Genomic DNA, 14930 nt, shown 5'->3' with positions numbered 1-14930 from the left:
GCATACACTACGCATTTCCTTCCAAGATCCCACAAAAATATCTTGCTAGGATTTAAGTAAACTTTCAAGTGGAGAAAAAAAAGATTGGATAAAAATCTCTTGGGATTTAGGTGCGGATATACATTGTTCGGTTCGCCTTAGAAAAGGTTTATGTCCTTGGGGCTGTGGCGTTATCCAGAAAAGGAATTTCAAGATATCTGATCCCCTTTTTTGTTTGCTACGAGTTTCCACTCAAATTCAGAGCAAAATAAAGGAGAAACTCTGTTTGGACTTAATTAAGTAGATGTTATTAATTTACAAAAAAATGTCCAGCATTCAACCAAAATTGAATATTTTCTTGTGTAATGGACGTAACCTAAATTTACCGTGTGAAACCGAATAAATCTTTTTGGGAAGAAATTGAGTTCGGTTACACATAAGCCCTGGCAGTATTTTGTCTTTAAATAAGTAGTGGCAAGAACCTACAAATCTGCCCTTAGACGCAGGCCATAAAACAAAGGAAATGGGATTTTCAGCAGGGCTGTATAAAGACTGTTAAGATTCTGCTTGAAGAGATCTTTAGGGGATTCTAAATGTCTGAACAGCTTGCCAAGCTTATTTAAAAGGTTTACCGGTGAAAATTACCAGTGAACGTTATTTATTTATTTTCACATTCAGAGAAATTGAGCTTTGGTCTGAACTTTTTTATCCAGAGTGAACGCCTGGTATACTTTTGTCCATCAAGTAATGATGAACGTAAATTTACCGTGAAAAAGTAAAATTCAGTGTTCAGTTCAGTTTAGTTTACTGAAAAACTTACCAATTTGACGTAAATTTACGAGTCTAAATTTTCTTGAAAGATATCATTTTTCCAGTCATTAATTTTATTAAAGTAATTTTTTGTCAATTTTGTCAAAATAAAGACTGAATAAAAAGCTAATATAATTTGTTATTTATTGTTTAAGAAATTTTGGGTTATCAATAATAAAATAAATAAAGTAAAACTTTTTTGACAAAGTGATTCTTGTACCAAATGAGTTCCAGTGTTATAAATTTTTTTATAAACAATTAGCCTTTTCTATTAATAAATTGCATTTTCAGCTTTTTGTCATGTTTCTTTATTTCATGTTATAAAATAATATTATTATTTAAACAATTTGTAAATTACATTTACAAACTGACAATTGTCAAAAAATTGTTAAAATGCAATTCTTTCAAATTCTAGGCAAATTTTGACAGTTTTGACATTAGTCACAGATATCACGTGGTTTTTGGAGAATAATTTAGCTAGGCAGTAATACGACCACTGTGAAAATAATTGTATTAAATCTCAGAAACACGTTTTGTATCGAATACTGCAGAAAACTTTTCTAAACACTGATTGTTGCAATTTTTGAGGAGGGTTTGACACACCGGAACAAAATTGCTTGTCAAATTGATTTGAAGTGAGAAAATGATTGTTTTAAGCACATTTTTGGAATAGCCGTTAAATTACCTATCGAATAACCTGAAAAAATTCTACAAAATTTGGTACAGTCAAGGAAAAAGTTTGACCTGCCAGAAACACAGTTTGATACCACGTTTAGGTAACATAGCCTGTAAAACCTACTTGGAGTGAGAAAATGACTGTTTTAAGCACATTTTTAAAATTCTCATTAAATATCCTATAAATTAACCGGAAAAAACACTCTAAAATTTGGTTCAGTCAGAGAGAAAAGCGGTGTCAAAATTTGAACTGTCAGAAACACAGTTTGAAAGGACAGTCAAGGATAAAATCGGCTGTAAAACCTACTTGGAGTGAGAAAATAACTGTTTTAAGCACATTTTTAAAATTCTCATTAAATTTCCTATTAAATAACCTGAAAAAACACTCTAAAATTAGGTTCAGTCAGAGAGAAAAGCGGTGTCAAAATTTGGACTGTCAGAAACACAGTTTGAAAGGACAGTCAAGGATAAAATCGGCTGTAAAACCTACTTGGAGTGAGAAAATGACTGTTTTAAGCACATTTTTAAAATTCTCATTAAATTTTTTATTAAATAACCTGAAAAAACACTCTAAAATTAGGTTCAGTCAGAGAGAAAAGCGGTGTCAAAATTTGAACTGTCAGAAACACAGTTTGAAAGGACAGTCAAGGATAAAATCGGCTGTAAAACCTACTTGTAGTGAGAAAATGAGTGTTTTAAGCACATTTTTATAATCCTCATTAAATTTCCTATTACATAACCTAAAAAATCACTTTAAAATTTGTTTCAGTCAGAGAGAAAAGCGGTGTCAAAATTTGAACTGTCAGAAACACAGTTTGAAAGGACAGTCAAGGATAAAATCGGCTGTAAAACCTACTTGGAGTGAGAAAATAACTGTTTTAAGCACATTTTTAAAATTCTCATTAAATTTCCTATTAAATAACCTGAAAAAACACTCTAAAATTTGGTTCAGTCAGAGAGAAAACCGGTGTCAAAATTTGAACTGTCAGAAACACAGTTTGAAAGGACAGTCAAGGATAAAATCGGCTGTAAAACCTACATGGAGTGAGAAAATGACTGTTTTAAGCACATTTTTCAAATTCTCATTAAATTTCCTATCCAATAACCTGAAATAACTACAAGATTTAGTACATTCAGGGAGAAATACGATGTAAAAAATTTAAACTGCCAGAAACAAAGTATTTTTAATTTACCAGTAATGTACTGGTAATATACCGGTCAAATTTTCTTGGTGAAATAAAATATTTACTTTTCCGGTAATTTACTACGAACAAGCAAGCCACTCGACTGGTACATCATATTTTGCTTGAAAAAGTAATCTTGTTTACTCGTCATTTATTTTCAAGACAAAAACAATCCCAGCCCCTCCTAAATTTTTCATTTCGTAATATGATCCCACTTTCGTCGGCTTCAATTCGTTTTTCGTCATACCGAATAAACATCCCAATCCCACTTGAGTGCGTAGGCGCGTAAATTCGGAAAGTTTCAGGCAGATCCAACTGGAATATCAACCTTACTTTAAAGGGGAGCAAGTTTAAACTGTCAATCAAAATAACGTAGTAGAACTTCCGAAATTTGTGGGCAAAATTCTCTAAATATTACTTTCACACTATTTAAATTTTGCAGGACTAGAAAATCAAGTTTTCATAATCCAGCTGTATACGATAGTCACTATTTGATTTGAAAAATTCATTTTCGCAATGCTTCTATGCTAGTTCGTTATTTACCTTATACCAACCGGCAATCGCTTAATAATGCACTTTTAAACCACTCATTTAATCGCTTAAACTTAAGAGTTCAATTCAATCAGCACTTCAAAGCCACTAACGATTGTGTTCCAACTTGAATCGCAGTTTCGTGTGGTACAATTATCGTAGGTAGAATCCAATTTGATAGGAAGCTGTAATGGCTTCCTAACCCAAATTGTACACATCAATATTGCCTGTATTAGAGCTCCATTAAAAGCTTTTACCAGGGCAAACCTTTATTGGTTATGGATAATGTTCAGCGTATAGGAAAATTGTTAATAATTACGAGTAGTGCAGTTTCAAAGAAGTTTTATATTTGTAATAGCATATTGAGCCTCAAAAGTTCAGAAATTAGCATAATAATAGCTTGGTAAAATGATGTCATGCAGCATCAAGCCCTAATGTTGGTGTGTCCTACATAATATATTATTTTACTTGGCAGTTTGCTGTTATTGGAAAACTGGGGTTATTTGGCAAGGAAATGCGATAAATCTCCAGAAGTTTATTGAATTTGGTTTTCAGAGAGCAGTAACACTATTTCTCTCTTTAGGAGATAAATTTTACCTCCTACTGACCTGAAAGTCATAAACAATGATTCATTCAAGCACATTCAAAATAGTTCCACACCTTTAAATGGCATGTCTATTAAATTAAATAGGATTTTTCTACCACCGTTTCTGCTAAATATTCATGACCCAACCGTTTACGACAATCATTTCAGTGTTAAATAATCATTGATTGTCAAAATTGATCGACACTCACTTAATTCTCCACGTCTCAACAATACCCTTTTAAAATTACTTGAAATTAAATGTAACTGCAGTGCAATTCGAATTGAATTAAGACTTCAAAGCTGTTAACGATTCTGTCAAAGTTAAATTGCAGATCCGTGTTGGCACTCAAGTGCCAAATAAGCGTTACAGCACTATTATTGGATTGTACAGTTTAATTATTCAACTCAAACCGTAATAATGGATTCTTAAAGCACATAAAGTTAGTTAATGTCGCCTTGTATTATTACTGTAATATCTACAAACAGATTTTTGTAACAGTCACATAGTCTTTGTGGCAGTCATTTGAATGTACACAATATTGTGGGTTTAATTGATCATTTACCAAGAAAGTATGTAATGTGGGGTTTTGGTAATAACAGCTTATGGCGGTTGACTTATGCAATCATTTATACACATACAGTCCATTCCAGGGCTAGTGGCAGTAACGTAATAATTGTCGTTCCTTTTCTATTACATCTGAACTGAGCTGGAAATTTGACGTTATTTACAAATTTTTAAATTCGTGAATACGTCATCTGATTAACATATTTATAAAACAAACAGGTGTCACGTGACAAACTGTAAAATGATTTGTGTCATTTTGACAGCTGAATCATATTTCTAAGGTCAAAATTAATCGTACTAAGTTTTAATTGAATAGTACCAAAATAACGGCGGTTATCCAGTAATCCAAGCAGACAGTCTCAAAAAAACACATTTTTAAGTACAATTTTCAATTTTTTACTTATTTGAAACATTTTGTATAGATACACCAGATAACAAAAGAAAGGTAATGAATGGAGCTATCACGTGACGTTAATCAGGCTAAGTTTTACCGTTTCGTCGCTAGAGGACGTCAAAGTTGATTTATTTTTTTCGAATATTTTTATGAATATCTCAAAAACGGTTAGGTGTGTGAAACTTTTACCACATAGATACCCCGACAGAAGAACTTTTACTAAATATGATATTTTTCTGTACATGACACTGTTTGACCTTAAAATAACAAAAAACTTAATTTTTTTATATTTTTTACAGGGGGTATATAGATTTACCCATAGATTTTTTCAGAAAATATTTTAATTTTGAAAATTACCTTTGACTCCCTAGATAGCTTAAGGTTAATGATGGAAATGTGACGTGGAGTGTCATTTGTCAAAATGTAATTTTTTTAAGGGTGCCACGCCCAAAAACTGTCAAAATTGCCATAATTTCAGGGTCACCTCCGAAACCGTACCAGTTAGAGCAAAATGGACGCCAGGTTGTGGGTCCCCAGTTTAAAATTAGTAAATTTCCAAATTTGAGTCAAAATTTTGTGCACTTTTCCAAAAAAGTCGCTTATTTTAAACATTCTGCATCGACACACCATATGACAAAAGAAAGTTAATTAATACCACGTGACGTTGAGCGGGCAAAACTAAGTTGCACCGTTTGGACGCTAGAGGTCGTCAAAATTGCCTATAGTTTTTCGTTATTTTTCTTGAATATCTCAGGAACGCCTCAAGTTAGAGGTCTGAAATTTTTACCACAAACGCACCATGTTGGATGTTTGGCGAATTTCAATATGACGTCACAGTTAATGTCGTCACTGTCACTTCTACTGGGATAGAGAGTACAAGCTCTACCAATCATGTAATAACCAAAAATCTCTTTATTACCAAACCTAATTTAGAATTCCCTGTGATCATCACATTTCAAATCTTTTGGTCTCTTAAAATTTGGAATAGACAGGAAAAATGTTTGGTTTTTTGAAGAAAAGTGTAGTGGTTGAATTCAAAGATTGGACCCAGTATTTTCTCTCGCTTTTTTTGGTAAATAATTAGTCAGCATATTCACAAAACTATATTAAAAGTGGTAAAAATATGAATAAAACACGAATTTATAATGGTAAAACCACATGGTTTATAAAAAAATATAACCAAGAATTACTTGATTGTATTTCTTAGGTAGTAGTGAGTTTTTTGTAATATCGTAAGGTTCAAGACTAGAACATCCTCTATAAAGTTTCATTCCCCCATTCTGGTTTATGGTCCGTAATTTTAAAACTAGAACCCGACCCGTATTTCCCGTTATGAGTCCAAACAGAAGTGGATCGTAATCTCCGGAATTATGATTTAATCTCCCTTTCAAATTTTAGATTATCCATTGGTGTTTTTTTATGATAGGATTATGCTCTTCAATGTACTAACATCCAATCAAATTTGAAGCACAATAATTCATTCAATAGTTTAACACTGAATTTATACTTGATTTACTATATTATGCACTATTCAAAATAAATCTCTATAAAATAGCCTGGTCAGCGTATGATAAATAGGATTATAAAAACCACGAGGCACTTCGTAGAATTAACCACGATAATAAATATTAAATCGATCTACAGCCCAGGGGGCGCAAATTTACGTTTTACGTACCGGCTCATAAATTTTTCATTACATATTATTGCACGCGTTCGCTTTGACTGGTAACTTGAACGTATAAATTTCACACCAGCCTGCGTTTTGTGGCCGTAATATATCCAGTCTAACAGAAACGACAGGGATTAAACGAACTATATCTGCAACTTCACGAGTTTGCCGTCGTGTGGCTAAAATTGCAACCACCAATTATTCCTACAGGAACTTTAATGCGCGCGTAGTGAAATTACGTTATGTTGTAGCTATCAAAGCCTCCCTCCTTATCCAGAAATGGTACAGAAGCTATATGGCTCGGTTGGAAGTTCGACGAAGATATACTTGGACGATTTTCCAAACTTTGGAGTATGCAGGAGAACAAGATCAGGTCAAAGTAAGTTCTGTTCTTCAGAATTTTTTTGAAATTATTAATAATAAACTTAATTACTAGCTCTACAACTTTTTCAACGCTCTACTCACTCACATACCCCAAACAGCCAATCGAGATGGTTACAGCTCCAAAGGGCCTAGTAGAAGCTCATCTTTTGGTAGAACATACTTTTTCCAATTAATACTCAATAAAATAGTAAATTCAATTTAGATAACTTGGATTTGGAGTTTGAAGACGAGTCCCCAGACGAAGAGTACTCGTACGACCAGGAGGACAAAAAAGCATTGAGGAATTTTGACTTTCAGTATCCTTACACTGAGGAGAAGATCACGCAGTTGATCGAGATATTCAGAAAACACCGAGTAAGTTGGGTTAGGACATGTAAATGTGTGGAAAACTGTCTGTTTTTTGCCTTTTTTTTTTTTTTTTTTTGACTGTATTAAATTGTGTAGGTTTTTTTAGGTTATGGAATAGAAAATTTAATGAGAATTTCAAAAATGTGCTTAAAACAGTCATTTTCTCACTCCAAGTGGGTTTGAAAGGCGATTTTGTCCCTGACTGTCTTTTTAAACTGTGTTTCTAGGAGTTCAAACTTTAACACGATTTTCTTTATGACTGTACTAAATTGTGTAGGTTTTTTTAGGTTATTGAATAGGAAATTTAATGAGAATTCCATAAATGTGCTTAAAACAGTCATTTTCCGTACCCCCTTTGCTGGAATCTTCCAATAATTCTCCTCTGTTACAAGGTCTCCATCTGGTGATATACTCGCTCCAGATTTCTGTATGTCTGGTCACGTGCTCTGTCTATTGCCATTGTAGGAAACCAATTCTTTTTATTATGTCGAAGACTTTGGTTTTTTTCACGTATCCATGTATTTGTTCTGTGATCTCTCTGGGAAGTTCCTAAAATTCGTTTCTTTTGATGTACTTTCAATTTATGTTTGATTTTCTGGTTATTATCCAGGTTTCGCAACCATACGTTATAGACTAGAGTTATAACGAAATTATATGTAGACTTTAAGTTATTGAGATATTTATGCTGAAAATTCTCCTATCAATCTCCATATCGTGATTTTGTTTGTTTGTTTGTCCAAAATATCAATCAATTCCTGTTTATCTTTTGCAAATAGTGCTGTATCGTCGGCGTTTTTCTGCCTACTCACCACTTTATAGCTAGCTTTACACGTTCTACAAATTAATTATATACAAGAATTTGTCCAACAAAAACATGCACTTTTCGCAGATTTTGCACAAGATTCATTACTAATATCAAGGGATACTACCCAAACCTTTATCTTAAACGCCCACCTCTGTTTAAAGATGGATGGTCTTCTATCATCAAGATTAATTTTCTTTTAGCATTTCAGGTTACCCCCGAAAGTGTTAGCCGACATCCTGAGGCGGTCCATAATGACCCTTCGGAAACTCCCTAACATTAACGTAGCTTCGACGGCCCTTTCTAAACAAATTACCGTTTGTGGCGACCTACACGGAAAGTTTGATGACTTGCTGGTTATTCTTCATAAGGTAAGCGTAATAGTATATTATTCAACGAGCATGTAATGATAGCTATTACTCACAAAGATTGAAGTTTGCGACACCAGCCGAAGGCGAATGTCGTAAATCATGGAGTGAGTAATAGTCATTACATGTGTGTAGAATATGCTGCCAACGTGACAATGGCCAATGACACCTGTTATTGTTCGGTTTGATACCAGACAATTTGACAGCTATAGCAAAAATCATCACTGATTCTGTTACTTTTTAAGTATGTTTCGTTGTTTTGTACCTCCATGGGATCGAATTTGACAGTTTCCAGGTCTAGAACAGAAAATACGTTTGGTACTGTTTATACTGGATTTTAAGAGGATTTTGACGGTTGTCATATTTAAAAATAGACTAAAATTGTGTAAAAATATGCTACAAATGCCAAAACTGCACAGATGAAGGTATAAAGTGCCTTCAACCAAACTCCACTGATTGTATCATTTTTCAAGTATGTGTCGTTGTTTTGAATCTCTATGGGATTGAATTTGACAGTTTCCAAATTTAGAACAGAACTGTAATTCACAGCCCAATATCATCTGTCAAAATATGACGTAATAATGTAATAGAAAGGAAACTCAAAGTTTAGGAATGAAGAAGCAAAAGTTCACAAACGTTACATTCAAAACGTTTATGTTTCTATTAACTAGTACGTCAATCCATTTTACTTATACAGTGTGTCTTAAATTGGTTCTACACGTATGGGAATCTCAGTTATTATTAGATTTACAGAGTCGGTTAAATAGGAAAAGTTTTAGATAATTTAATGAGAAATCCAAATCCGGTTTAAAAGTTGACTGAACCTTTACCGTTTTCCGGGAAAATAAGAAAATGCAGAACACTGCATTTTTAACTTTGATCTGTAGTTTCTAAACCAAGCAAAACTTTACTTTGAAAGTAGAACATTATTAGGGCCTTTTTTCACGTAGAATGCAATAAAATATTCATAAAACGTATTCCTTTATTTGTTTTTGAATTCTGAAAAATTCTTAGGACGCCATTTTGGTTTTTTACATTTTCCAATAGCGCTTATACTTGTTGGTAAAATTAAAAATGGTAATTAATACTCTAAGTGTCAAAGTAAGTTTTTAAGTGACAGTGTTGTAAAATCTCTGCAACAAAATGAATAATTATTCAAATGAAGAAAAAGTTGATATGATAGAACTTTACTTCAAACTAAACAGAAACGCAAACGCAGGTGCAGAAGCTTATGCACAACAGTTTTCCGAACGAAATCAACTTCATCAAAGACAGTTCAGATACCTGGTTATAAACTTAATAAATTATGGAACTTTTCAACCGGATTTGAATAAAACGTTTCCTATTTAACCAATTCTGTATCTCTAAAAATAAATCATCCCCATTTTATCTAACTTCTAACAGAAACTTGACGAATTCCTGTCGAAAAGATATCCGCTTATAAAAAGTCAACAAATAACAACGCTCTCCCGTCACCTTTTCTTCCAAAAATTATTTTTCGATCTCTCAGCTCCATGAAAAGAATTACCCGGAAAGCAAATTTACTTAATAGAGCTTTGTTCCCTGACGCAGTGAGGAAATTGTGTAATTATTTGAAAGCCGCGAATGGGAAGTGTGCAGAGAAAAAAAATTCTTTGAAAGCTGTACAGGAATGTAGGATGTAATAAATATTCGTTAGAAGCTGCGAAAAGCTTACCTTGTCTGTTCAAAGCCTTACTTAAAGTTTCGTTGTTAGGCTCTTAAAAAGTGAAGCAAATACTTTGGAGTGTCATTACTCATTTTAAATCTGTTTTACTAGATTGACTTTTCAGATCGTGTTTACTATTAAATGAGCAAACTTGAGCTAAGTAGGACAGATTACAAGCCGCTACAAAAATGAGCTTGGACGTTTTTACATTAAATATTAAATTTCATTATTACAGCTGTTCTAGTAGTTCAGTTATTGTTTGTAACAACCAACTAGGTTTATTGAAGATTGAGAATGATGAGAGTCAATTAAATATGTACAAAATTCCATCAAAATTAAAGTAACAGGAAAAATGCAAGATTTAAATTACACAAATGAAGAATATAAACATCACCATACAAGCAATTTTTTAATGTGTACTGTTCATGAACACTGCAGAGATGTTCATTGACTTAGCAATGTTGTTTTCTTGTGATTCAGAATTAAGAATTTCTTCTTTATTCCGCTTGAGATTTCTTCCAGTTCTTCGAGCTGGTACATCGCCGAACCAAAGGAAATGTTTCCATTTCAGTGTTTGTCAGATTTTCTGCTGTTCTAACGAATTTTTATGTAAGAGAACTAAAAAACACCCCTTACAGACAAGTATTGTTTATGAACGTGCCAGAGACCTCTAAATACTACTGACAATCTTCTAAAAAGTGCCAGAAGCTTCTACAAGTGTTTTAAACCCTCTCAGAGTTGTTTTAAATGGTCAGAGGCCTCTAAGAGCTTTTTGAATGTGCCCTCTACAACGTCTTAAACTTTCCCAGAACTGTTTTAAATTGTCAGATGTCTCTAGAACCATTTTGAAAGTGCGAGAGCTCTCTAAATCATACTGCAAGCCTTGTAAAAATTGCCACAGGCCACTATAGAGTGATGTTGAAATTTTTCAGAGGTCTACAGAGGTATTCTAAGAGCCATTTCCACCGACATAATTAAAGGCACCCTAAGCTAAGTTTTCATTTGACTATGACATTTTACACGTTACTTGTCACAGTCATAGCATGATTTAGCAAGTGGGATCTAGCAGGGCGCTTATAAACCTTCTCAGAATTGTTTAAAATTCACAAAAAGCTCTTTTTGATACCCCTCCCCTGCCGTTATCACACTGGCAAATTCGCGGATTTTTGTATCATCTAAGAAAACTTGTTTCGTTGTAATTGACGCACATTGTCTAATTTATTCCAATTTAAATGTTTAAGCACCATCTACTTTTGCTACCGACAAATAAAAGTCACGATCTCATTTTAAAAACAAAACGACCCGTCATAACCAATTTAAAAAGTGCGCTCATATTACGGGACTCTTGTTTTCATAGCGACATTAAAAGGATCATGTTGCATGAAAGAAAAACATTAAAGTTTTCCTACGCAAAGATGCGGAAAAAGGGACTCGCATTACTCCAGATTACACTCTTTGTTCTCTCTTTTATTATTCACAATTCATTTGACCGCTCGAGGGTTTTTCCAGATTAGACCAGTAGGTAAATGAGCAACGTATGAAGATTTTCAAGTGATTTTTTTTATAATAGAAACAAAAGATACTTTGATGGCTATATTGGAAGGACAAAGCAAAATAAAAATTGTCCAATTTAACCTCAACAAAGCGACCTATAGCAATAAAGCTTTATCATTGGGACGCTTTTTATTATTGGTGGATCCCTTCTCCCCAGTTTGCTCATCTTTTTATGGCGGGTTATTTATTTCGGGCTTAAATTAATATTTTCGTCCCGAATCCCGAAATTTTTTCTTTCATGGAAAACCCTAAACTAATTGTTACAGAACGGCTTACCCTCAGCGGAAAACCCATACATATTTAATGGGGATTTCGTGGATCGTGGCAAACGAGGACTGGAAGTTATCCTCGTGCTGCTGTTATGTCTGATTGCGTTTCCTGGAGGAGTTTACCTTAATAGGGGCAACCATGAAGATCATATCATGAATCAAAGGTAAGTAGTTCTCTTCTGTAGGAAAATACTGTTAATATGTTGTTTCTTTTGCTATTAGATATGGGTTTATAAGAGAAGTGCAGTCGAAATACAGGGTAAGTTATATCATTTTGTTGTAGTAAAACTAGACTTAGAAAAACAAATTATGCACAGGATAACTTCATTAGACTACGGCTCCATAAACTGACTTTAACGAGTCGCCCAGCATAGCGTAAATATCGTTCTTAATTAATTAAACTCTTAAAGTACCTAACTAAGAAAGGGCTGTCGCCTTCAAGGCGATTTAAAGTAAGGATTTTATTGGAAGGCGATTAAGTGCCTCCATTTAAGCCAATTAGCGCTAATTTGTGAGGGGGCAGGGTCGCCCTTCTTAAATGACAGCACGTGTTAGGGAGTTATCGCGATACCATTCGAAACGACAATCGATCCAGAACTCCGTAGTTTCCGAATTTTGCCCCATCGCAGCATCAATCAATCCCGCGTCGAAACTAGCGTAAACAAGTCCGTAATATCAAACAACTTTTCCATAGGCTTGGGCGTGAAAAGAGTTACTTGTCAAAACTTTTCTCGGTTTATGTGTACAAGCTTAATCGCTCGTAACTTTTGGAAAATCAGAACTTTATCCCATCAGGCTAGAATTCATATTTTTGTTACCCTCGACACTTTGTGACTACATCTAATTAGAGATACCAAAGTTTTTTTATTAATGCATAATTCACCAGCACACGTTTCTCCAGCTTTCTACCTAATAAATGATACGTTTCCAGAAGAACTACGAACGAATTCTGAAGCTCCTCGAAAGCGTGTACAGATGGCTGCCCTTGGGAACTATAGTGAATAATCGGGTTCTGATTGTGCATGGAGGAATTTCGGACACCACTGATTTGGAAATGATTCGCAGTTTGGAAAGGGAAAAGGTAAGTCACGTATGCTTGCATTATTAATATCCTTATTTATTCAAACTCTACTCTAAGGAAGGAAGATGTTTGGACTTTCTGGCAGTCTTTCGATCTGGTGCATCGTCGAAAGTTTGTGTACATATTTGCATTTGAGTATTTGTCAGATTCCCTGCCAGTTCTAACAAATTTTCAGTGAAAAGTACCAAATAATACAAAATTTGCTCGTCAAACCCACTTGGGGTGAGAAAACTACAGTTGTAATCACATTTTTCAATTCCTCACTAAATTTCCTATCCAATAACCTGACAAAATTTTGTACAGTCAGGGAAAAAGCGGTATCAAAGTTTAAACTGCTAGAAACATAGTTTGAAAGGACAATATCGCCTGTGAAATAACATTTTGAGAATCCTCATTAAATGTCCTATCCACTAACCAGAAAAATCATTACAAAGTTATGACAGAGTAAGTCATGAAACTTTCTCAAAACTGCAAATATGAGCTCATAAAATCGTGTAAATCTTTTCTAAAGCACAGCGTTAAGCAGACCCAGACATCTCGTATCTCCAGACCCAAGAAAAAAAGAAATTTAAGCAGATTTACTATTATAAGACATTGCAGACTGCCATTTAACCAGAATGATATGTTGATACTAGAAGAGATAATGGCATTTTCCACAATGCAGCTCTTAAAGTCTATTCGCGTTTGCCAGCAAGGATTTTATATGGAACGTTTGGATGTTTAAGTGACTTATCGAATGATATGGAACGCGCTGGAGAACAAATAAAAAGTCTTTTTAAGCGAGTAAAAGGGACAAAACTGACCCCAAAAGCACGGTTTTCAATTCGCAAAGTAAATACTATAGATTTACTCTGGTTGGCCCTCGTCACACAACTTTGACGATAAATTTCTACGTCAGGAAGTTTTCATTCCTAATAAAAGAAAATGAAAAAGTCGCTAAAAAACTTCATCAGCTTTTTAGTTTAATGAATACTGATTAAAAGGATAAAATAACTAATTGAGAATATCTAATGTAATCAACTCCTTCACTTAATATTAATATTACCATTACACAAATCGCGCGAAAAGTTAGAATTAGAGCGAGATCCGTTCTATTTAGTTTCTTCCATCTACTATAAAAGCGGATTATTCAATGTTTGAAATATATGTCCCGGAATAAAGGCCTTAATGGGGGGTCCTTTATGTGTAAGGACGTTTTGCACAAATGCTTTTGATACCATCCAAAGCTTTTGAATATGAGCGTCGCAGTAAACCTCTGAAGACGTTCTATAGCGTCAGCCTTTTAGTCTCAAATTTCTGCTTCCCAAATTTTGATTGACGTGACAGTTTGTTGACAATTTTTCAAAGTACAATATTTATATATACATATAAACAATCTTTATTTCCGAGGAAAAAGGCTATCGACCTACCGGTCTTTCTGCCAATGTTACAGAAACAAAGCTTAATGTATCTACATAAATATTTGTTAAAAAAAAATAATGTTTTACAAAGAAAAGGTTAAAATTAATAGTTCATTTTTTTAGGTAAAATGTTCCAACAGAGTATATTGAGGAAAGGCGTAGCGAGATTGTCTATTTGGTCTTGTGAGGGAGATGGGGTTTATAATTGTCCAGTTGTGGGGGTTGCCTTTCCATTTTGCCTCTAATTTCATTAATCGTTCTGTTATTTTTGTGTCAACACAGTTTGTGTAGTTTGTATAGTAGTCCTTTGTACCATACGCTGTCAAATGCTTTGTTGATGTCCATAAAGAGACATGCTGATTTCTTGTTTTCAAGATGCGTAGTTTGCATGTTGTTAGTTAGTATAAACAAGGGGGTGAACAGTTGAGTGCCAATACTTATAATAATTATAAAAATTTTCTTTTTTAATCCTCAATTTTTATTTAATACTCAATTTTATTTCAAGGTTAATTAATCCAGAAAAAACAAATAAAATTGTCTGAATCTGTCAGCGATGATTCAAGTATACACCATTCAAAAAGTAAAGCTATTATCGAAGTTATTTATTAAAACTGGATGACAGATCTCCCAGATGAATTAATGAA

General features: G+C 33.9%; 1 protein-coding gene across 2 annotated transcripts in view; it reads left to right on the top strand.

Annotated features, from left to right (window-relative positions):
• The window catches only part of rdgC (retinal degeneration C), a 51005-nt gene that overhangs the window by 25388 nt on the left and 10687 nt on the right, over positions 1-14930 (top strand). Inside the window, exons 3-9 of one of the 2 annotated variants that reach the window (XM_081988886.1) lie at positions 6645-6772; positions 6830-6926; positions 6980-7131; positions 8131-8298; positions 11803-11969; positions 12028-12064; positions 12740-12886. In XM_081988886.1, coding sequence (XP_081845012.1) covers positions 6645-6772; positions 6830-6926; positions 6980-7131; positions 8131-8298; positions 11803-11969; positions 12028-12064; positions 12740-12886 — 896 coding nt within the window. Of the gene's footprint in view, positions 1-6644; positions 6773-6829; positions 6927-6979; positions 7132-8130; positions 8299-11802; positions 11970-12027; positions 12065-12736; positions 12887-14930 lie in introns of both variants that reach the window. The other variant, XM_081988885.1, reaches the window with a different exon arrangement.

This window comes from Ips typographus, linkage group LG11 (assembly GCF_016097725.1).
Source record: "Ips typographus isolate SLU linkage group LG11, UJ_Ityp_2.0, whole genome shotgun sequence".
In the NCBI taxonomy this organism is placed as follows: domain Eukaryota; kingdom Metazoa; phylum Arthropoda; class Insecta; order Coleoptera; family Curculionidae; genus Ips; species Ips typographus.
This window is presented reverse-complemented; position numbering and strand designations above follow the sequence as displayed.